The 24,864-nt window shown below is 43.0% G+C and overlaps 2 protein-coding genes and 1 long non-coding RNA gene across 3 annotated transcripts in view; 2 read left to right on the top strand and 1 right to left on the bottom strand.

The window, feature by feature from the left end:
• The window catches only part of erf (Ets2 repressor factor), a 38,428-nt gene extending 25,775 nt beyond the window's left edge, over positions 1 to 12,653 (top strand). The window contains exons 3-5 of the mRNA XM_061058982.1: positions 4,207 to 4,319; positions 6,895 to 7,790; positions 7,921 to 12,653. Coding sequence (XP_060914965.1) covers positions 4,207 to 4,319; positions 6,895 to 7,790; positions 7,921 to 8,553 — 1,642 coding nt within the window. The 3' untranslated portion in view covers positions 8,554 to 12,653. The remainder of the gene's footprint in view (positions 1 to 4,206; positions 4,320 to 6,894; positions 7,791 to 7,920) is intronic.
• Positions 12,654 to 18,325: 5,672 nt separating this feature from the next.
• Positions 18,326 to 23,669, bottom strand: LOC132990668 (uncharacterized). Its single transcript, XR_009676087.1, has 3 exons — positions 23,228 to 23,669; positions 19,125 to 19,225; positions 18,326 to 18,424 (listed from the first exon to the last, which is right to left on the bottom strand). It is a non-coding gene; the product is annotated as an uncharacterized LOC132990668 (long non-coding RNA).
• Positions 23,670 to 24,124: 455 nt separating this feature from the next.
• cica (capicua transcriptional repressor a) overlaps positions 24,125 to 24,864 on the top strand; it is a 41,561-nt gene continuing 40,821 nt past the window's right edge. Inside the window, exon 1 of the mRNA XM_061060301.1 lies at positions 24,125 to 24,305. The gene's annotated coding sequence lies outside the window, so the exon portion shown is untranslated. The remainder of the gene's footprint in view (positions 24,306 to 24,864) is intronic.

Genomic DNA, 24,864 nt, shown 5'->3' with positions numbered 1-24,864 from the left:
ATGAAGCGTATATATAATCAGTCTCTAATGCACAGAAATAAGTTCTCCACATCATGCTTTGCTCGTTAACAGCTGTATCCTCCTTATGATGTATAAACCCACACAGAGGTGTCGCAGTAATTTACCGACTAGGTTAATGCAGGACATGTTTCTTCTTCTTGGTCTCAGTTAGTGTTTCACATCTTAGTTCAGCCGGAGCCAAACGTCTTTTTCTGTGCTTTGTAAACCTTTCATATAAACGAAAGGCTGTTAATTAATTCTGAACTCTTTAGATGGAGCTTCTCTCTCCGTCATGTGTGAAGTCTTTGATTGATGCTTCTCTGCGTCTTTGAAGTGCAGTGGTACACGTGTGTGTGTTTAGAGACACACACATCTATCTGCGCGTGTTAAATACATAAGAGGTCGAGTCTATACAGTCAAAGTCCTTTCTAGTTTATTTGAAGGAAGTTCAAATGGTCTTCAAAGAGCAGGAGGCCTGAAGCAAGCCTGGGCCCAGGATGTGAGACAGGCTGTGCTCCACATTGACTCAATACTGTGTGTGTGTGTGTGTGTGTGTGTGTGTTTGTATATTTCACATGCATGTGCCTTTTGCCCGACTCATTCACAGTGTCATCCATCTTTCCACCCGGCTGTGAACATTATGTCCCTCCAGCTTTTACTGCACGGGCCAGATAATGTTAACACTTGCTCATCAATGCTGTCGATGTGCGTGGATAATAAACATGTCCTCCTTATTTTCACCCTCACTTTAATATGCTGCATCTTTTGCGATAAATTTTGATACTTTTCGACACCACCACCAGGAGTAGTTATTTTAACAATCAGTCGTATCAAAAATTACCAAAGCTTTAAATAAAAAACTTTAGATCTTCAGTGATGTTTTTAAGGTGAGGACGTCAAACAAACTGGACTTTGAGGGGGAAGTGTTATCGACGATGATTATGGTTTTGTTTGATATTGATGATGACGATATTTAGGAAGGTTTTGATGCGGATTAGAACTCTCTGCTGTCGATGTTGTGCTCTGCTACTGGTCACTTTCTGTCAGCACCTGTGTGTCCGGTCAGACGTAAAGCTGTTTGTTTGCACTTCCTGATGTTGTTTCCTCCTCTAGATCCTTGCTTGCATTTTTCTTACTCCTATGTTTGTCTCTTTGGATAAAAGCGTCTGATAAATGAATTGTAGCTGCGTTAAAACAAGGCACCAGGTTGTTTGTAAAGTTGAATGATCTGATCACTGCTGCATGATCACTGTTAGGACCTGGAAATGTCTAATCTCCTGTTGAAGCTCAGTAGTTTAGTCATGACTTCCATGTTTCCTGCGTGCATTGTGTGTGTTTGAGCTCTGCTGCATGTTGTTCATCTGCCTGCTCCTTTGTGTGTGTTCCTGTTTTTGTGTGCCCGTAGTCCACGTGACAGTGTGGGCGTGCGTAGTATTCATCTCCATCAGAAGAGGCCCTTCACTCATTGAGTCATTAAGGGGCTGGATGAGGCTCCTGGTTCACTCACTACTGCTCTGCATTGTTCTCTATTGAACCAAACACCAGTGACTAATCCTGCGATCACACTGAGGCAGAGAACAGCTGGGCACAGCTCCCGTCATTGTGACAAATATTACATCCACCATTATTGTGTTTTTTCAACTGTCACTACTGCTGCTGTGACTCACTTTACCAGACAATATTTTCCTGCACTGAAAGAATCGTATCTTGTTTACGTGTTGACGATGTTCTGGGGCTGAAACGATTTTTAAAAAATTTATAGTGTGTGTTGTGGTTGCGGCGCTGTGGAGAGGCACAGAAAGGTCCGGTAGGAAGGATTTTGACTTGGCAAAGATAGAAAGCATTTTGCAATTGTTTCCTGGAATTGGTTTAATCCCACTTGGAGAGAAAGAATTTAATTTAATGTCGGGATATCGGGTTTGTGTGGACATTAATCACCTCCCAGCGTGTGTGTTATATCATTAATGTTACATATGTGGACAGAAATAAATATTGATCCTGTTAGATGGATGGATTCAAGAAAATGGATCAGAGGATGGATATGTCAAACAGAAGTTCTCACAGCTATATACATGTATATTTATATATTCTGCTTACTAAGGCCCCAAGCTCTTGCATGAAGCGTTTGTGCGCTGAGAAGAAAAGCACTGCACGTCCAACCGTCCTGTCTCTATGACAACAGTTGCTGTATGACCGACATTGCTCCCTTACTTTTTACTGCATGTTTTATATTTGAGATAATTTATTTCCGGATCAGACACGGAGCAAAGACGATGTGGAAAAAATACAGGGAATGTCATGTTTTGAAAAGAGTGCAGCTGACGTCAACAGCGCCTTTCTGAAAAGTTGAAAGATATTCAACTTAAAAAAAAAAAGCTCAAAAAAGTCAGAGCGCTCGGAAGAAAAAACGATTGCCGCTGCGTTTTTACAGACGGCTGCTTTCTGCTGCGACTGTCTATCGTCATTGAAAACAATTGCAAAAAGAAGCTGGCGCTTAGAAATAAACACTAGGTGGACACGGGGCCTAACAGTTGGAGACATGTTAACTACTTCATATTCAAGAAAATCTGTATGTTTACGATCAGAATCCTCACCTGAGCTCCCCTCAGCTTGATTCTCCCGGAAACAATGAATAACATTTTACATCCCCAGAATGAAGTGGCCGGTCTCATCTGAATGAGAAACTCTGACATAGAAGTTTTTATGTAACAAAATATGAATGTGGTTTTGTCCTGAGGCTATTGGTGAGTCACAGGGAGCCATTTTATCTTTTAGATGAGCTGTCAGCGGCTCGCTATTCACTCCTCTACATCGCTCTGTGTGTGTCGACGATGACTAATGCACTCTAACTAATGGAGCCGCCTGTGTAAGCCTCAATCAGAGCAGCTCGCTCACATCCTTAAGTAATCACACAGCCAGTTTGAATGTAACAGTGTGTCCAGATTGGGTGCAGGATGTTTAATTGTTTGCTAATGTAGATTTACAGTGAAGGCTTTCTTATCGCGTCTGATGTTTCATTTCCTATTTTATCATAAACTCTGACAACGTGCAGCAATTACTAGTAACAGTTCAAATAAAACTGTCAGCATGTTTTGAAGAGATTAAGGAATATTTTGCAGGTTCACAACACTTCAGTCCTCCAGGCGGGTGGCCCGTTCAAATCCGACCTGTGGCTTCTTACCTGCATGTCATTCCCCATTTTGTCCCTATCTCTCTCACTCTCCGGTTTCTGACCCTCTGTCCTATCTCTTTAAATAAAAGCATAAAAATCCCCCAAATAAACCTTTACAAAAAAAGGTTCAGAGTTTTGTTCTTGTTCTCTTACTCCAGGGAGCCAAACCCACTGAGCTGCAAATGAAAACTAATCAACACTTAAGCCAACAGGTTGATCAGGGTCATGACTAATGGTCTGACTAAAAGAACAAAGCAACAACAGGTGTGTCCTAGATCATGATTGTCTTTTGCTTTCAGTGTTATCTTAATTTGAGGCATCTTACACTCTTCTTTTCTCTGAATGGAAACAATGAAATGGAAGATTAATTCAATAACACACCCACCAACAAAGGTATGCCACTAGCAGACAAGTCCTAGGCTCCCAATATTTGTTTTTTTCTTGTTTTTTAGGACCTAAAAAGCAGGCCGGTTCCTGCACTCTGTTTAAATTGCACAATTATTTTAACACAGACAGTGCTCTCTCTCTCTTTCTCTCACAGCAGCTTTTAGTTAAAAATATAACTGAAGGTCTGTAGTTTTTTTTAAAATAATTTTATGCTTTCGATTATTAAAATAATGTACCGGTAGATTGAATCGTTTTGATGTGAAGTAGTACCAAAAAGGATCAAAGTATCAGAATTTTCGACCACCTTATGTGTAACCCTAAACTCTGTTACCAATGGAGCCACTAAGTTTTATTAATTGTCCGCTTGCGGGGATCAAACAGGTCTATGAGAGAATAATGACCGCACTGATTTGTTGATCATTTTGGTAACAGTTTGAATAATTACAGCGCCGCTTCAAAGCTGTGAGTCAGCTGGAAAAATGTGCCTAATACTAGAAACAGTGGTTAATCATGATTTCACAGGTTTTTTTTTTTTTTTAACATTTGGCGAAATCAAGCTGTGGTCATAATCTGAGATTTACCACATGTTGTCGATGATGTGTTTAACTCACTGGTAGATAACACTGTGTCTGTCTTTCTCGTTTCAGATACTACTACAACAAGAGGATCCTGCACAAGACCAAAGGGAAGAGATTCACCTACAAGTTCAACTTCAACAAACTCGTGCTGGTTAACTACCCCTTCATCGACATGGGCACCGGTACGCACACGTTCACACTGATGTTATAAGTCATAAACCTCAAGTGTCCTGAGATGTATCTGTTTATACGAGTTGTTTCGATATTTCAGAGCAGCACTTTCTCAGGTCTCATCGGATTTTTGAAAGTAGGACATTTTCAGTGCTCATTTCTTTGGTGCCTGAAGATGATTGTTAACGAAGCGAATACAGGGATATGTAGCAAGAACTCTTTCAGGGGCTGTAAGATTTGAGACAGAGAAAAGCCCCGTTTAGACTGTCGTTTCAAGCCGCAATATCTTCCCCAAAGACATGATGACGGCTGAGCTAAGTTACATCTTCACTTTTGCGAGCTCTTTTGGTACTTTCAGACATTTTAAAAACAGAGATTATATTATTTACACATTGAAAAGTATCATCACACTGAACGCTAAGGGAGCCAATCATGAGCTGATATTTTACTCCAGTCTTCTGAGAAGCCTTTAAGGACAGATCCTAAGATTTCATATGTGTCTGACCTCTCAGGATAATCTTTAAAGGTGAAGTCTCGGGTCAGTTTTATGTCCCAGCCCTGGTCACAATCTAAGAACTGAGTTCAGTATAACTCAATCACGTTCATGTCCTGGATTTCAGGCCAAATTTAGTCAACCAATCTCAATAAGAAGCCATCGTAGTCGCAGTAGACAGAATCTAGGGTGTAGTGTGTGCGCATTATGTTCCTGGGTATAGCGCTTTGTGCTTTTGTGTGTGTTTTTTAAGACGTTATTGTTCCACGTCTCCGTTTATCCCTCTCCTCCCATCCCTCAAATCCTCTCTGGTTCTGGTCCCGGCCACCCAGTGCAAACAGAGCCCATATGGAGTGTCGGGTACTGGGTGACAGAAGTGCAGCACGAAACTTTAATTATAGTCTGCGTGTGATGTGGCCCACACGCTGACATGTTGTGATACGATGGTTACACACACACACACACACACATACACACACATACACACAGACAAACTTAAGTCAATCTGGATTGATGCACAAGCCGAGACCCTCACAAACACACACTTTCCCCTCATCCTCTCCGACACACATGGCCGTTAGATGTGTGCTTTTTTTTTTTTTTAAACAGAGAGAACACACACACACACACACACACACACACACAAAGACACACTGGAAAAAAACAGAGGAACCCAACCCATGTTTGTGATGGCAGTAAGAGCGACTTTTCCAATATTTAATTCTGGCACGTGCGCGGATGCCAAGAATTTATTGCAGTGCCACAGTCTCCCTGGCAGGAGACCGAGGGAGAGGAGGGGCTGAACGAGGGGGAATTTGTGGCTTTGTGTAACCGAGTGTTTTCTTTCTGAGGGCCTGTGACCCTCTGGGTAAAATAGTTGGAGTTATGAGAGACATGTGACCGACCCTCTTTAGTTACTTTTCCCCTTTCTCTTCAGTTTAAAACGCTCGTCTCTACAAAAATACAAAAACACATTTCTTACTTGGCACTTGTGTTTTTTATGCCAGCACATAGTTGGTTCTCAGTTAGTTATCAGAGTTTCTTCTCTGAAGAACTAAGCATTAAAATAAATGTTCTAGTCTTCTGACTACTCAAAGCGCTTACACCGCAGGTCACACCTACGCATTCACACACTGATGGTAGAGGCTGCTGTGTAAAGAGTCCATCAGAAGTTACTAATCCATATATGCTGCCGACGAAGCAGCAGGAGTTACTTAAGTATCTTGCCCAAGGACACATCAGACTTGTGGCTGCAGAAGCTGGGGATCGAACCCCCGACCTTCCAACTCTACCACTGAGCCACAGCTCTAAACAGTAGCACCTCTTTCTAAAAACACATATTTCAATCATCCCCTGCACACACTGTTGATGTTTGTTTGTTTTTTTAAACAACTGGCTCGATACAAAATAAAAACTTGTATATCTCAGAAACTGATATCTCACCAACCAAAACAAACCTCGTATATAGACACAATGAGAGATATAGAAGAATCTCTAATCCGTTTGTTTTAGTTCACAGAGAGCCGGAGTCATAACATCACCTCAAAGCTTGTAGCTGCTTTACCAGCTTCATGTGGATTAATACAAAGTCTCAGTCTGGAGGGGTCTCTACTTACCGTCTGTAAAGATAAATGAGCATCTATTCAAAGCTAATCCATTTTATGTTCAATTTGGCAGTCTTTGTCCAAGTTAAACAACTTAATAAACAAGTTATCAAATATTTAGATGTAGCATGCATACTTCTGAGCTCTATCTAGCCTTCTGGCATCATTTTCCAAACATCCTCTTCAAAGTAAATTTTTCCGAACTGTGCTGTAATTTCCACTGCAGAGAAACACCTCCACGCCTATAGACGAACCTCCTCCTGTGAGGCGGAGCGATTCAGTGGCGTTGTATGTGAAGGGAAAAAAGAACACAACAGAAACAGTTTTAATAAAAATGAATGTTGACTGAGTCAAAACAATGACTGAATTTCATGATATACCTTTGAGTAATTTTTTTAGGAGATAGATTTTTAGACCTTGTACTAGTTTGATTCTTGTTCTCATTCGTCTGTTAGTTTTTAAAACTTCTCACCTCCTTGTGTCTCACAGGTCGAGGAGTCCCTCAGAGTGCCCCTCCGGTACCAACAGGAGGCTCTCACTTCCGTTTCCCCCCCTCCACGCCCTCTGACATCCTCTCCTCCAGCGAGGAGCTGCGCAGCCCCGGCATGTTCAGCAGCGTGGCTCGCCGTATGGCCCGCGGCTCTGTGAGCGACTGCAGCGACGGCACCTCCACCAACTCTGAGCTGGAGGAGGCTGTGGGAGCTGAAGAGCGAGGCGTGGGGCCAGATAGGGGCTTCAGGGGCCTTCTGCCTCCCCGTCTGCCTCATGATTCTCTCTTCAGGGTCTACGGTGGGGCCCACAATCCTGCTGGGCTCCCCAGACCTTCCCACAGAGTCCACCAAGATCCTATGTCTCCATTCCCTGTGTCCCCCCTGCCTGGTCCTGGAGGTCTCCTGGCCCCAACTCTTTCCCCAGCCCTATCCATGACCCCCACCCCCCACCTCGCCTACACCCCATCCCCCTCCATGTCCTCCCCCATGTTGGGCTCCCATTTCTCCTTCAACCCGGAGGACATGAAGCACTACCTGCAGGCTCACACCCAGTCCGTCTACAACTACCACCTCAGCCCCCGAGCCTTCCTCCACTACCCCAACATCGTCATCCCTCAGCCCCACCGCCCGTCCCTGGAGAAGTCGGCGGCCCATCACCTCCACGGCCCACCCCTGCCGCTCTTACATCCGCTGAGTCAGCAGCAAGGAGGCGGAGAGGAGGGGCAGCAGCAGCACCCGTCACCATTCAAGTTCAAGCTGCAGCCGCCTCCATTGGGGCGCAAACAGAGAGATTCAGGGAGCTCATTGGCTGCTTCTTCATCCTCCTCCTCCAGCCAGTCATCCCCGTTCATAGGGTCTGCTCATTTAAGCAACGCAGGGCCTCCAAAGATTAAGGTGAGACTGCAGACTCAAACTGGAAAATGTAGAATTTGTTTTGTATCATAATTGACCCTCAAACATTTAAAGAAGATCCAGTCAGAGAGTTGTATAAATATTCATGTTGTAAAATGTTTCTTCTCTCCAGGTGGAGCCCATATCAGATATTGAGTCAGAAGAAGAGGTGGAGGTGACCGACATCAGCGAGGAGGAGGAGCTCAATCACATTGACGATGATGAAGGGGACATCTTCACCCGGACAGCTCGTCACAATCATCATCAGCTCAACAACCATCACCGAGCTAACGGAAACAGGATCAGGCTCTCTGCCCCTCCACAAACCAGCCCTGAGGAAGACCCTGACGATGACGAGGAGGTCTTCAAGACTCCCGCAACTCCTATCGGCAGCAGCGGCCTAGCCTTCCCTCTGCTCGCCCTGAAGAGCGAGCCGGGCCAGGCATCTCCCATCAGCCCCGGAGGCACGCGTTGCATCCCGCTCAAACTTCGCTTCAAACGCCGCTGGAGCGAGGACCAGAAGATGGAGGCTGACGGAGAGAGGGACGAGGCGGAGGACAAGAAAGTGAGGGCTGACGGAGAGGAGGTGGTGGAGGGGAAGAGAGAGGAGGTAGGCAGGAGAGGGGTGGAGATGGAGAACGGGGGAGGACGAGGAGGAGGTGTTATTTTGGGGTTGATGCTACCGCCGCCTCCCACCCAGCGCAGAGCGAGCTCAGAGCTGCAGAGAGCTACAGCGCAGCTGTCTCTGGAAAACACGGGCTGCTGAGCTTCACGTGCACATACAGGGGTGGATGAAACCGAGACACAAACACAGCTCTCTGAATCTTACACAAACACTTCATAGATTTACATAGACCATAATGCCTTGTGGCTCCTAGTCCAGCAAACGTAAACAGAACATGTTCTCGTCTGAAAAAGTGACATTGAGTGATAATGAAAATATAATTCATTGTTCTTCAGTGTTTATCTGAACATGATGATGTATCGTTGGAAGGTTTTGGGCACTTTTTACTGATCATCCAGCCCCAGCAGTTTCACGTGTTATAGTAAGAGTAAAGATCAGTGATCAGACTTAAAGGTTTCCTTAAGCTCATTCAGCTTTTAACCAACAGTCTCTGTTACCATTAAACATACGTTTCTTACTTGGTAACTGTAGTTTTCAAACATTTTAATACAAACAAACAAAAATACCAGGAGCTTAGGCCTGGTGGGGTAAACTTTCTTGGTGGAAACCGTGAACTTCTTAAATAACAGAAATCTCAATTTGTTCCCAACATACATCTACATATTCAAGAGATAGTAATGAACAATATGAAGGTGTTTTCACAGCCTGAACTCCTTTTTCTGGTGGTCTTCAAGAAGTCACTGGACATGATGGTCAATATAAAACTATAAAAACATGTGTGCCTATGTAGCCTCTGTCCCACTGCAACAAAAGACACCAAAAGCTGCAGCAGAGAACCTGTGTATTTACATTGGACTCAAACTAAATGAATGAGTTCTTCAAATCTTTTAGGAAGGGCCTTCTGAACGCCTCCTCGCTCTCATCGTTCCAGTTAGGCCATAAAACTCACACCTGTGTCTCCGCTTGCATCTTTAGAGGTTCAATTTGTTCATCCGACGCAGTTAAACAAATCCCCTTAAGAGTAAAAACTCGGTCTCACTTGTACAGTGGTGGATTTGATTAATTTCCACCCCCACATCTGGCCCACTTGAAGTTAGTGAGCCATCCTCCTCCTCTTTCCCCCTCCATTATTTTCCTCATCTGGACTCACACTTAACAGACAGACAGATCCTAACGTTACTAAGAAACACTTTTACCAGCCCTGATAGAGATTACAGAAGTGCCTCTCTGTCTGCACCCATCAGCATGCAGTCACTTACAAGATGGAGGGCAGTGAGAGGGAATGAAATGCTCCGATGGATCTTAAAGAGATGAAGAGGAATATTTTTTTTCCCCCCTTTCAAGAGGTGATTAGAAAGAACCCTCCAATCAGTCTTTTCTCCCGGAAGCAGCTCGGACACCACGAGACGGCTTCATCCTCAGCTCATCACTACAGTGTAAAAAGACTTTGAACGAGGGATCCTGAGAACAGTCCAACCAAGTCATCAAGATGAACTCTGACCTCTCACGTGGCATTCAGAGACGTTTGATAGCCGGAGAATGTGACTTGGTTTTAAATGTACAGAAGAAAAAAGAAAAAAAAAAAACAGCTGGCCCTCCGAGGAAAGTGCCAGATTATTTTGCTCCTTTTCTCATCACTTGTAGAGGGAGTGAGGAAGCAGCTTCTCGTAAGGCTGTAATTACACACACTTGTCTCTGGATGTGTGTGTGTGTGTGTGTGTGTGTGTGGACCCAAAGCCTCGAGGATGCAGAGAGCGTGACTTCGCACAATCTTTGGAGGGGTAATCGTCGTGTTTTTTTCTCCCTCGAACAAACAGATCAACCGCTCTCTTCATTCCCCTCTGTTTATTTCATCTTGTTCTTTTTGATGCTCGTGCCTCGTACAGACTCGGACAGTATTTTCTTTTTTTGGGGCATTTGCAGTGATCCTAGGACTTATAATCTGTCCATGTGATGTTTCAAGGAAGAAACGAGTGATTGACTGTTTAGGGGAGCGTGTAACGAATGTCGAGCATCAAGGTTAACTCAGGCAAGCCGTCACTGAGATATCGATAAACGACTTATTTTTACTACAATGTTTTATTAAATCTGTTTAACTAGAGAAAAAAAAGCCCATTTTAACGAACAAAGAAAATATAAAATTGTGCCTTTTTCTAAGCCAACCTGAGTTTTATGAATCAGCCCCAGCAAAATGTTTGACACCAACACACAACCGACATGCCTTCGTCTTTTTGTAAAAGAGAGAGAGAGAAAAAAAGTAAATCTACACATATATATTTTATTCAAATATATATTGAATTCAAATATTATATTTCAATATGGTCATTTGATACAAATCCGAGGAGAATCCTGCTATTTTTAACGGTAAAGATGTGTATATATTCTAACGGGCATATTATTATTAATACCAGTATAATTCAGCCTTTGCCTTCTCACCCTTGCCTTCTCTCGACCGTTGAGCTGCAGCCACAAAAGCCCACCAGTGTCAGAGTTTTATATTTATATTGTTAAGATAAAACAACAGTTATTGTGCATTCAGGGGAAGGAGGATTTAAAAAAAAAACAACAACAACAACAGTCAAGTCATCCTAACTTTGTCAGTAGGTGTGTTTGTCTAAGCGTACCTAGAGTCACAGCCGGGCGGGGTTTACAGAGTCACAGGTGAATTACACTTTTTGTCAATGAAATAATGAACCCCACCCGTCTGCAACAGTTTCACCCACGTGCTTAAAAAAAACGGTGGAGGCGCAGGATGTAACGGGACCGTTCTCGTGTGTTCAGAGCAGACTGATTCTGATTGGACGACTCAGATTCTCCTGATATGACTGGACTTTAGATTGAGAGTGGACTCTGCACTCAGCTCCAACTCTGTGTGATCAGAGTGCATATGGGCTTGCCTTAACCCTGCACACACACACACACACACACACACACACCATCCTGGTTAGAGTGAGGCTTTACTGTGGCTAGAATAAAGGGAAACATGACATCACACGTGACATCACACGCCCCCACAGTCTCTCCGGAGTAGACGGCAAACCATGGAGACTACGCACATACACTATTAAACACACATTTACACACACACACACACACACACACACACACACTATTAAACACAATTACACAGAACACATACTCACACACACACACAGAGGAAATGACATCACAAACCTCTGTGGAGAAAGAGGGACTTCCCATAATCTGACTCGATCATTTTGAGCTGCGTGTGTGTGCGAGTGTGTGGTTTCTATGGTTACAGCCTTCCACACATACACAATTATTGAATACACTTTGTGCCAGATAGTCTAAAGTCCCTGCCTCGGTCCTCAGACCAGCTCCAGTCTTGTGTGTGGATTAAACACACACAGTCGTTTTGAAAAGGTTCTTTTTTTCTTTTTTTTTCTTTTTTTTTTACCAACTTTCTAAAATCTGTCCTTGTGATTGGCTTCTTCCTTCCGCTTCTTATATCAGTCATCCAGCGTCAGCGGAGGTTACATACAGAGCCTGGTGAAAAAACACTTGAGGAAACTTAAAAGACATAGATCATCCACCACGTGTACCTGAACGTTACACCTGCGCTGCCTTACCTGTGGTGTTACTATAACAAGAGAATAACTGTTTCCCCGCTGGGTTGACATCTCAGCCTTTGACTTAGTTCTGATCCTTTTCTCCTCTACTTTTCAGACATATTACTGTTACTCTTGTAATTATTATATTATTAACTTTTTGATTCTTTTGTACCCTCTCGCTGCGGCCCGCTCTCTTCTTCATGAACGACTGGTTTTTCTGTGAGTTTTTTGTTCCACTTTGCACTCTTTCCCATGAACTTCAACCAGTTGGCTCCAGTGCAGTCTTTTCTTTTTCTTTTGTACTCACGCTGATTTTATAACCGTGTTAAAGAGGAGGGTCACGTAATCCCCGCATGATATACAGCAGGGGAAGAAACATTTGTTTTCATTTTTTGATGTTGTGTATATATTTTATTTTTTTCAATTTTTGGAGGATTGTGTAAGAAAAAAGAGCTTTGTACTGTTTAACCATGTATTATTTGTAATGTTCTCTCTCTGTCTCTCCTCTCTCGTCCGCCTCGACGGTGAGCTGTCACTCCAGAGGAGGGGCGGAGACTTTTTGTTTTTATCATGGAGGAACCGCCTGTACTTCTGTTTCTCTTCTATCTGTTCATCTTCATTTGTAATTAAACAATAATCAGGGTTCATTAAAAAAAGGTCAAAATGGAAGTCTGTGTTTCTGTCATTCTTTCATTTAATTCACTTTTGATATGAATAGGCAATTTCACTGAGGAATCATGGGGGTGATTGTCTCTGCTACATTGAGCCTCAATTCATGAAAGAAAAGCTGTGTGTGTGGGGACAAGCGTTTTCACTTCGGCTCACAGTATGCCCGTGATGGATTTAATTGTCCCTGTCTGCGAGAAAAATACCTTGATGGATCAGATCTGGTTGTGACAAAGAGAAAAATTCAGGGGGCGTTTGTGTCGACTTTCTGTGCGAGGACAACCTTGTCACTTTGTTTTTCAACTGTAGACAAATATCCTCATCTTAGCAGTAGTTATTCTTACATTCAGCACTGCATTGGTGTCCCTGAGTACAGCAGTGGATCTCATTGGCTTCAGCTCTTTAATATGATTACTCAGTATTACCCTGTGAACCTGACTAATTGTGATACTAATTGTCTCCAACATGAAACCTCAGAGATACACCCACCTCATGTTTTCACTTGGGCCGACATGAGAGTTTTGATTACTCACCAGACTGGCAAATCTCTTCCATACAGGACGTGAGTTTATCTTCTGCTTCATCTCATGGTTTGAATCAGACTCCTGTTTGTGCCCCCTCACAGGATCTCTCTGCTCCTGGTTTGGGTTTGATCAGAGGGGCAGAATCGGCTCCGCTCTGCGGTTTATTGAGAGGGGGTAAGGCTGCTTAAATTATGAGGATTTCAATCTATTCTCTTCAAATATTTATAACACTTAAAATTGTTTTAATTTCTTTAAATAAACAACAGCAGCAACATTGGCATGTTCAATTTCCATGTCATAACCCAACATTAATCCCAGGGAGTCTTTATACAGATTTTCTTTTTTTGGGGCTTTTTATGCCTTTACTTTAGAGACAGGGCAGTGGATAGAGTCAGAAACCAGGAAGAGAGAGAGAGGGGAATGACATGCGGGAAAGAAGCCATAGGTCGGACTTCAACCTGGTCCGCCTACTTTTAAGGACTACAGCCTCTGTACGTGGGGTGCACACAGTAAGCACGAGGCTACCGGCGCCCCAGCATTTGTTAATACACATGGTAGTCAGAGACAGTGAAAGGGAGGTAAACAACATTTAATTAAATTACAATGGGGCGCCAGACTCTATCCTCTGTCCTGTCTATTAGAATGAGTGCGGCAAATCATCCAGCACCTTTTTTAGTCTGTCAAATATTGTTTAGTTTTTGACCATATCGCAATGTCTAAGTCCTTTTTTACTCTTAAAAACAAAGTCAGTCTTTCCACCCCGTGAATCTCTTTAATGATGTAAAGCCAGTTTATCTAACGTTGGGGGAATAATTCTGTAACCATTTAAGGGCGATCAACTTTTTTTTTTGCTGCTACTGTAAATATTCTCAGGAGGTACCTATCATCTCCTGGTATTCTTTCTGGTATGTTAGAATTTCTCATGTTGCTTTTAATAAAGATCATTGTCATTCTTGAGAAATATTGGGCACAGTTAAGCAATGTGGACGAGGTCAGTAAAGGCCAGAGAGCAGGGAGAAGTCCCTCCACACATCCAGAGAATGAACAGAAAAGAAAAAGTACACGGTGCATAAATAATCAAGTAGTTTCAGTTGAAGAGATGCAGGTGATGCATGAGTATTGCACATTGAAGAGAAATACAGTGCACACGAGAATAGCTATGTATGTTATTATTGATGTATCAGTTTATTTGTCGCACTGTAACATCTAATTAAAGTGTGACCAATGCAATGCATATAGATATAGGACTTATTCTCCCGAGGCTAGTTTGCAGTCCTTGTCCCGGGTTAGGCTTTTAAGAAAAGACACAAATTAAAATGCTGTAAAACAGATAAGGGTCTATCATTGCACATACATTATTAATTATTTAGGAGTGTTCTTAACTGTTGTACTGGGAGCAAGCTTGACTAAAATGTCTGCCTGGGAGGAAGGACTTTTGGTATCTCTCCTTCATGGAGCAGCCTGTCACTGACGGAGCTGCCCAGTGCTGTTCCAGTGCCATGAAGGGGGTGGGAAATGTTGACCATGAGAGATAACAGCTTCGCCGTCCTCCTCCTGTCTCCCACCACCTCCACAGGGTTGAGAGGGGAGGGCTGCCCAAAACAGAGCTGGCCTTCTTCTTCTTCTTTTTCACCAGTTTGTTCAGTGATGCCGCTGCTGCTGCTCCACACGGGGTTAACGCCTCACACAGAGAACTAAAAGATCTTCATATTAGTGTCAATGCAAGGCTTCATAAAGCTGCTTTTTGTTCCATTTAACCGTTAAAAATCATAATTGAGCAGGGAAACCTTCAGATCTTCATATTAGAGAGAATCCTTGAATTATTAATATGAAAAAAGCTGCTGACTTAAGCCAAAAAAAAGGCCTCTGAAACAGCCTGTACATACTTCCGTTTTCACACATCCAAAACAATATGCCCTACACATTTCTGATGTTGTTTTTCTAACTTCTGAAGTGAACAAAAATGACGAATTAAAACAAGAATACAAGGAGGAGCTGAGTTTCCACTTCCTGTTTTTATATATATGTATATATATATAGGCGAGTTATCGACCTTTTAATATTGCAAGAATAAGTTGATCACTCGTTGTTTCTCACCATAGTTTCTCACTGCACCTCTGACTCCATCTGCTGTCAGATCTGAGAAGAACATCTACGGCTCAGGACAGGGCTCAACAAACACTCGCGAGATTTGTCAGAGAAAGACGCGGGATTGTTTGATAATTGAGTTAAGGCCAAAGGTTAAGGCCTGCAGATTGTTTACATAAAAAACAAAACTCATATTCATAACTTGTCTAGGATGTCAGGCCGCCTGGAAACATGTTCTGAAGAAAAAATGCCCACTGAAGGTAATTAAATGGAAATAAATGATGTTTAAGTAGGCTACTTTTCTTTTCTTTTTTTCCTCCTGTGGCCCATATCGTCGGCCATGTTGCTACAGCCAGGTGACGGTTTGCTCCATAGACATATTATCTCAATTAATTAATCAAACATTGAGAACCAGCTATCCTCCTCGCCTTCAAGTCTGCCAGGACCTCAAACCTTTAGAGGGACTGGCAGACTTTAGAGCCTAAAGCTCACCAATCAATGTTTTTAATGTTACACAATAAATCAAACAAAATACAAAAGTGTGGAAACGACTATTGTGTGGTTGCCAGGCAACCAGCGGAGCCTCCAGAAATTTACCGCTCTTTTATTTCCCCCCTTAATATAAACTTTATTGAAATCATCATTCAGGACAATGAACAAAAACGTTCCCATGAGAAGTCAGAACTATCAGGAGAAATCATTTAGTTGTAATTAAGGATAGATCACATTAAAATAAAAATGATAAGGAAACAGACGAAGACCTGTTTACAAATCATCAATAAACCAAATAAAAATATTGTCTTGTCTTTAAATACATCTTGAATCAGTATGGAGGCTATAGATTTATTCTTGTTAATTCAATTTAAAGTCTTAATAAAATGTTAACACTCGGTGATGAATACAGTGAAGCGTGGGTGAGATTTATTGAATTTTAAATTATGGATATTAAATGTACAAAGTAGTATGAAGAGGTTAATCGTCTGTTTCAATTCTTTTTGTTATTTTCATACAATAAAACAGTGTCTTTAGGCATCTAATAAATTGTACAATTGATATGATTTGCAATAGATGTTTCCAAAGCTCTCCAGAATACCCTGACAACTGGGCATCGTAAAATAAATCTATTATCTTCTTCTTCCTTTGTACAAAACTCACATTTGTAGCTATTTTCAGCACACAATATACTAGCCCTTACCTCCATAAAGGTATATTTCTTCCAAACAAATTCTTTATTGAATAGAAATAATGTAAAATTAACGATTAAAGTAACAAGATTATAAGAAATTGTATGCTGATTATAATAACGTTTTTAGAACCAGGCTCGCTGTTTCTCCTGGTTTCAGTCTTGTTGTTATGTCAGCTAAGTTAACTGTCCGTTAGCTACACCAGGGAGAAGTATCTGAGAGCTTTCACACTTGCAGAAAACTCCTGAAAAACCCTGGTATCAATTACTGACAAGCTCTGTATTTCAGAAAAAGATGAACTACTGTATATGGTAAGCTTAACTTTACAAACAGGATCGTAATATTAGTCGACGTTATATCGTTTTTTCATAGATGTATTTACCATGCAACTTTATCAATCGCAGTTTCAGGGGGTTACATATACTCCACTTACTTTTCTGTGGTGCTGTTCTTAATAACATGACCCATGACCCATGACTAACAACGTCACCTCTCTTTACCTATTTTCTTAATACCTTCCTCATTTAGTCGGCCTCTCTGTTTTCTCATTTTAAAAACCCTGTAAAAGATTTCATGTTTCCTAACATCCAGCGTTGATCGCTCTGTGTCTCTCCGCTCCCCAGCATTCTGTTTGAAGCATTCATCGGCCGCTGATCTTTACAGGGAACCGGGCTGTTATAAAAGGAGGCTGATTGACGGGCTGTTTGGCCTCAAGCGGAGAGGGATTGTTGTCTGGCTGTGGGACCAGGTCACAGGTCACGGTCCAGAGAGCCTGAGACAGAAACCAGATCACAACAGAAGGCTAATTATCATGCATTGTAGCTGGACTCCTGCTGGGACTCCGCCTTCACTTTCACCAACAGGTCACAGTGAAAGCACAGGACCCCCGACATTTATAACCTGGTGAGGCTCATGATAAATAGAAAATGTCTTATTTAATACATCCAATATAATGTTTGCACACTTACACAGAAGTCCAGCCACATTTTTTTTAAATTAGACGTTATCCAGTAGCATTGATATAAAGATAACAAAGATAACAAACCCACAAATAAACCTTGAAAAAAAGATCCAGCTTGGTGTGAATAAATGATCAAAGTGTTCGAATATAAAAATGAATGCACAGAGCTTTGAGGAAAGTTTTCCAATCTAGCTTGATTTTTTTCAAGAGCATTTTACCGTTATGTTTCAGTGAAGCTGAAGAAAGTCAGTGAAGACGAGGGCGAGAGAAGCAGAGACGAGCCGCAAGGAGCCCCGAAGAAAAAAACGATCTCAAGGAGGCTGCAATGAGGACTCTAAATGTTACACAGGATACCAGGTAAGCATCTGAGCTAAGATAAACCATTATTCATCCCACAACAGAGAAATGTACAGTGTTTGCAAAGAGCCAATAAACTCCAATGTACAGAAGCTTAAGTCCTCAAGAGCGGGCAGTCCAGGTTTGAATCCAACCTGTGGCTCCTTCTCCGCATGTCATCCCCCTCTCTCTCTCCCTCCCCGGTTTCTGACTCTTATCGACTGTCCTGTCTCAGAAAAAAAAAGTGATAAAAAGCCCCAAAGAGAATCGGTGATAGCCTGGCATTTATGACGCGTGCCCCATGTTTGGAGGCGATAGTTTTCAGCGCAGCGGCCGCTAGTCCGAATCCAAACTTGGCCCTGTGCTGCATGTCGTCCCCCCCACTCTCACCTCCCAACATTTCATGAATCTATGCTGCTCTCATATCAGATAAAGACAAAAAGGCCCAAAAAATACCTTTAGCCCCAAAATAAATGTAAAATAAATGTTTTTACATTTGAGTGACGCCTGGCTGACTGAGTGCAGTTAGTCAGTCAGTCAATGTGTGTGTGGAGGATTACATACTGATAGTTGAGTACCTGTGCAGCAGCAGCGGGCGTGTGAGTGTATTTCTGGCCCCGGATTGTCCTCGTGGTTCAGTGAGCCGGCAGTGCAGCCTCCTCAGTAATAAGGATTCATTATCTGTGGGAGGCACAAGGAGAGAACGTCCGCTCAGATCTGCGTCCGCTCAGATCTGCTGTCATCCTACGTACCTGCATACATATCATTACACCTCCTCCAACTTATTCAGTGCAATTATTACATCAGCAGCATGAGGACTGCTCATGCATTAAAATGTTTTGTATACTCAAACAATCACTAATAGTTCTTCTGCACTCAGTTAACTAAAATGAGGAACATGGAAGAACACATGCTTGCAGGTCAGTGCATCTCAATCACAGGAAAACGGCGCCATCTACTGAGTAATAGACACCACTGCTGCATTTAGTAGAAGTGGATAAAACTGAACCTGAAGTCAGAATCAATGAAAAGGACAATGTCATTAGTGGTGTCACTTTTCCCCTCTCAGAATATGAACAGTAAAAATCACTGTTTGTTTATTGAATCCCTTTGCCTTGCTTTGCTGGTTACATTTTTTTAAGGGACTCATCTGTCTGATATTTTAAACTTGAGGTTAAATTAATTTTTCAGGATAACAGGATTGTTCATTTTAACTTCATGCATACAGGTTACAAATATTTCTTATAAAAACAGTAAATATATGTGATCTCAGTAACATAACGGACCGTAAAACAGAAGGTTTTCTGAATGTTGCTTAGTGCTCATGATGGATTAACGTTGGGTCTTTGTAGATGATATACCAAAGAGTGAGGTCTTTTACCTGCTCTTTGTAAAGTGTCTTTGAGATAACAGTTGTAGGGCGGCAGTAGCTCAGTCTGTAAGGACGTGTGTTGGCGGTTCAAGTCCTGGTGGGGACCAAATCTGGAAATACAACAGAGTGTAAAAATGTAGTTTCCCTTTCAGATCAATAAAGTATATCATCTTTGAATTGGCGCTATACAAATAAAAATTGATTGATTGATTGATTGATTGAAGGATAAACGATATTTGTAATAATTTTTTTTTAAGGGGTGCCAGGCAGCCTAGTGGTTATGTCACAGGCCCCGTGTACGGAGGCTGTAGTCCTCGTCTCAGCAGTCGTGGGTTTGAATCCACCTCCAACCCTTTTCTGCATGTCACCCCCCTACTCTCTCATCCCAACGTTTCCTCTCTCTCTTCAGCTGTCCTATCAAAAATAAATTGAAAAATCTGCCCTTAAACACCTGCAAAGCTACAGAGGTCATGTCAGGTGTGTTCTAATACAGGAGAGTAAACATGTGCAACAGGTGTTCAATATTCATCCAGAGTACAAATACAACATTTACATAACCCTAACCCTAACCCTTCAGGGCATCTCAAAGACGCTTGTTTTTAGTAAGTCAGGTCGGGGAAGAGAACATTTGAACTGTGCAAAACAAAGGTTTCATAAAAAAAAGATGTGTGTTCTTATTGAAGAAATAAAGAAACAAAAGGAAAACAATGGCCGCTTTGTTTCAGGGTTTGCAAGTACATGACAGTGGAAAAGTCAAATCAGTTTTTGTTTTTGTTCTAGGTAACAATAGTTCAGGGTGGAAGAGAGGAAAGCAGACAATAACTGAACACCATATTTATGATAAATCTAAAAATGTCTCGTGTGTGTTGTTCTGTTTCTTCACACTGGAAGATAAAAAAACTCAACTCAGACTTTAAAGCTCGAGTGTCTGACTTTGAGATTAACATGAACAACAGCTCTCTTAACCTCATAAATCTCTTATTTCACTTCTTATGAGAGTTATAGTCTCGTGACTGTGGTGACATTTAATACATTTTATATCAACAAGCAAAGCTTTCATAGAGTCGGCTACATCCACTCAGAGTATTGGAGCGTTTGATGAAAAAAGAAAAGAAATGTCTACTCTCTAAGGTTTCTGATACTATAGTTGAAGACACTGAGAGCTCAGAGAATGCTTCAGATCCAAAAAACATTCATGACTGACTGTCAAAAGTATGTCTACACTTTTTGTGTAATTACTCTTTTTGCCAGAAGGGGGCGACAGAAAGCCCAGGCTATATAAAATGGCAGCGTTGACTTGTTAAAGTGCTTTCACACATGCACAAAACTCGTGAAGTTTTTCAGGGTGAGCTGCATGTGTGGACGCAAACAGCCGAACTTTTGACTCCGACTTTCTTTGGAGCTTCCTGGTATTTTTTCTGCAGAAAGTCTGAGTGATGTGAAAACGCAGCATCAGGAGAATTCACCTCGAGGGAGTGGGAGTGGGAGGTGGCGTTTATTACCTGCGATCGTTTCATGACTGTCTGCATGCAAAATGCTGCGATCCTCAGTATTGTTTTTCCTGGCAGGTATTTTCTTCTCCGCTTTGTTGTTGACATTGAGTGTGTCACTATAACACGTAGCATTGATATAAAGACAAATATTCGTATTATAGCGTCGGGTAGCGGACTCTTTAGCTTCATGCACCACTACGTTATCTCTCTTTTTTTACGTTGTGTCTTGCCTTCAGATTTGAGGGACTTTAAGATTTATTTTTGGGCTTATTGTGCCTGTAATGGAGAGATAGGACAGTGGATGAGGGGGGACTCGAACCCGGGCCGCCCGCCCGGAGGACCACAGCCTCCATGCATTGGGCGTGCGCACTAACCACTGCACCACCAGCACTTTAATTATTTCTCAACAGTAAGACCTCAAAATGATTTTTTTCTCCAGAAAAAGAAAGACATTTAAAATGGATTCCTCACCTGTCACCCTGGTCATTTTCAGACTCTTCATAGTTAAGCATTTACTTCAGTTGGCAACACGGTGTCTCATCAAGGAAAAAACATGTCAACTGTACGTGTGAAGTTGTTAAAATAAAAAGTCATGTTACACTGTCAGAGCTGCTGGCCAATATTATCACACTGAGTGGATGCATGACGTCCTTTTTGGTTTGTTTTTTCCTTAATTAGTACAAAAAACATACATGAGAAGTGTTCTATCTATCGAAGACAAAAAAAAACATTTCAAATCTTTACACTATAACTCACACTGCACACTCATGTCTGATTTCATCACTCACAGCAGGTGCAGGCTGTTTAATCTCTTCTACATCTACTCAACCTCACACTGTTGTTCAGGGTGATAGAAGAGTGGAGTTGGACTCATCTGGCCCACTCTCCATCGTTTGTTCTTTTTTAAACACACTCACTTGAATTAGAGAGCGGCAGAGTGTTGGGTCAGGTACAGTGCAAGGTCCCTGGAGCTGTTTAGCAGTTAAGTGGCCGTAATGCATTTAGTGTAAAGTGACTGGGATTGGGGGGGTTTAGCCACAGCTCTCCGCCTCATTCTTAGAAAAGTACCTCCAGGTGCTAATACCAGCCGGATTTGTGGCACTCATTCACAAACAGCTTGACTTCTGCAGCACAGAGTCTCTCTCAGTCTACCTCCCCTCTCCATTTTTATCCTTTCTTTTCCCAGTCTGTCTGTCTTCTACTTCACTGTTTCTGTCGCTTACATGATTCATGTCCGTCTCCGCGTTGCAAAAAACCTGTCTTTCATAGTCCTCTCCACTGTCTGTCTCACTTCTGTCTTTTACCACGAAAGTCTCCTCCACACTTTCACTCCTCACAGTCTCCTTCTGAAGCGTTCCCCGACTTTTAAATCTCTCCCCTCTCTCTCTAATGTCTCTCGACGGCACCTTACGAAACCAGCCACCCCTCAAAGTTGCGTGCTCGCTGTACTCGCCCTACATTTCTGAATACACACTCGTCTACGCTGAATGAGCAGTCAGTTAGAGGGAGACAGACACTGCAGTGCTTCAATATGAGGGGTGTGGAAAGATGTCTGGAGAGCCCGCTCGCTCTGCAACCTACATGTGTGCGTCTGCGTGTGTTTGTGACATATTTTATGGATTTATGAGTCACAGGTTGTACATGTAGAAGCCATGAAATGTGTACAGTAAACACATAAACGCTGAGCTTGTGTGTGTGTGTGTGTGTGTGTGTGTGTAAGAATCCTCTTTGCATGTGTGTGCAAAATGAAAAGAAGTATATGTTTGGAACATGCAACATTGCACGTCCATATGTTTGCATGCTACAGGAGGCTCCATAATGTACACGGTATCCCCGATAGTGTGTGTGAGTGTGTTTGCTTGCACAGGGCTAGGCGCAGAGTGTGTGTGTGTGTGTGTGTGTGTGTGTGTGTGTGTGCTCCAGTACACGTACAGCTTATGTAACGCTCAGGCATGTTCTAACTCCACTGCGTCTGCTGTGTGTGTGTAGGCGCTTGCTTGTATGCGTGCGCTTGGTTGTGTGTAGCAAGGAGAAGTGTACCCGCTTGCTTGTGTGCATATACGTGTGTGTGTGTGTGTGTGTGTGTGTGTGTGTGTGTGTGTGTGTGTGTGTGTGTGTGTGTGTGCGTGTGTGCCAAGCAGACTGCAATGCCGCAACCAGCCAGCTCTGTATCATCATTGACCAAACTCGCCATCTGTGCCTGTAAGCTATAGAAACAGCAAGTCGCTCTGCTTCACAGCAATGCACACACACTTTGTGCGTTTTTGTAATCGCAGGGGGACATCACTTGAGTTGTTGTGTGCGTTGGTGTTTGTTGCACACGCACACAGCCCGTGTTTAAGTGTGTTTGTGTGTGTGTGTGTGCACTCGTGTGTGCGCGTTTAACAATTATTTTTTTCAGCCTGTTAGCATGTTGTCAAGTATTCTTCAGTGTATTAGCGCCTGTACCTGCTTGTTCACATGCCTGTCTGCTTTGTGTGTGTTTGTGTCACTGTGTGTGTGTGTGTGTGTGTGTGTTTGTGTCACTGTGTGTGTTTGTTTTGTGCGCGGGCAGGGAGGCCCACGGTGTATATGGGTCACTCTCTCAGGAACCATAATTCCACGTTTGGTCCAACTTACTCTCTGGGGTTTCACTCTTCCTGTTTGGCCAAGCTGATGGCAACAAGCATAATGACCTCACCACATCACTCGGTCATTGGCCTGCAGACCCCGTGCCTCTCGGCCAATCACACGCAGCTCTGGTGACGTACAGCCTCTAGCGGTCGCTCCGATTGGCTGCGGAGGAGGGACTTAGGGACGCTGGGCCGCTTGGAGCACCTCTGATTAGCTGGGAGGAGGAGAGGGGGAGTTTGTGAGAGGGATGGAGGGAGAGGCAGAATGACAAATTGGGAGTTGGTGTTTTTTGGGACTCCTTTGAAACTACACTCAACCTGTGGCTCAAAGGGAGCATGTGAAGAAGACACTAGGCTGCATGCATGATTACATTTACAAAACAAACAGCTAGTAGATAGTTCACCAGTCTTGTTAAAGCTTTTTTTTTTTACGCGTGTTAGGTGAAGTTATAAAACATGAGCCAGCTTGGGACGTAACATATTGATCTATATCAAATTGAATATGTCATGCAAGCCCTTTCCGTGTACTGCAAGGACTTTAACCCCGTTTCAAACACAGACAATCTACGCTTGCTTTTTTTTTTTTTGCTTGCGGACAAATGAAGAAGAGATGAATCCAACAGGAGAAAGAAAAAACAAAAGATTTCATTCCCGTCCTGCGTGCTTGTAGAAGTCACACAGCCATGCCCCACAGAGGAGCCCCATTGGCCACTGCAGCCTCTCTCTCCCAACAGCTGTTCTGTGTTTTCCCACACTGTGATTGGCCGCGGCGCGACGTCCGTCAAATTTACTTTGACGCGCGGCTCCGCCCCCGCTCCCCTTCCGCGAGATTCCATTGGCTACTGTACGCATTCGTGCTCCGCTATTGGCCACCGCGGCTGGTTGTCAAGGCTTTGGGCTTCATTCACCATTTTGCGACTGTAGTGTAGAATGTACAGGGCAGTAGTTTTTCCTCCTTTTAAGTTGCTTTGCCGGAGAAACATGAACGGTCGCTGACTGGCAGCTGCGGACGACTGGCCACTCTGCCCTATTTTACCCGGCGGACTCCACAGAAAATCACTCTGGGGAACTATATATTATCTCTGGTGAGTATAAGCTGCCCACAAATCTTTCTCCTGCAGCACTGCAGTGGGGCTTGTTGTGCTTTTTCGCCGAGCTGCTAACGTTGTTCATGTTTACTGTGGCCATAAACAGTATTAGCAGATGAGTTGATTGAGCGTATTTTCCGATAACTGGGTGGCCTGCGGAGAGGAGCAGAGGGCGGATTGGGTGTCTTCTGTGAGAAAAAAAAGGGAGCGGTGCGGTTAGACATAGTGAGCTCGAAACTTTTCCACTAGAAATAAATTCAACGCCATGACAGCCTCTGGACTTCCTAGAACAACTCTTAATTTTTTAGTGCGTCGTATCCAAAACTCCTTGACGCTTGTCATTCCTCCCCCTCCTCTTCTCTCTCTTACATTGACACATTTCTTCCTCTTTTTCATGAATCAACGTGGCTGTAGGGGGGTTTGTAGGCCTGCTCCCTTGGACTACTTTGTTGCCACATATTGTTACTTTCTCCCCCTCTTGTATGCAAATGACGACAAAGGTCGCTACAAAGCAATCCGGACGGCTTGAGCTACGGTTTTACGCGACTGTCACTTT

This window comes from Labrus mixtus, chromosome 16, assembly GCF_963584025.1.
Source record: "Labrus mixtus chromosome 16, fLabMix1.1, whole genome shotgun sequence".
Classification (NCBI taxonomy): domain Eukaryota; kingdom Metazoa; phylum Chordata; class Actinopteri; order Labriformes; family Labridae; genus Labrus; species Labrus mixtus.
This window is presented reverse-complemented; position numbering and strand designations above follow the sequence as displayed.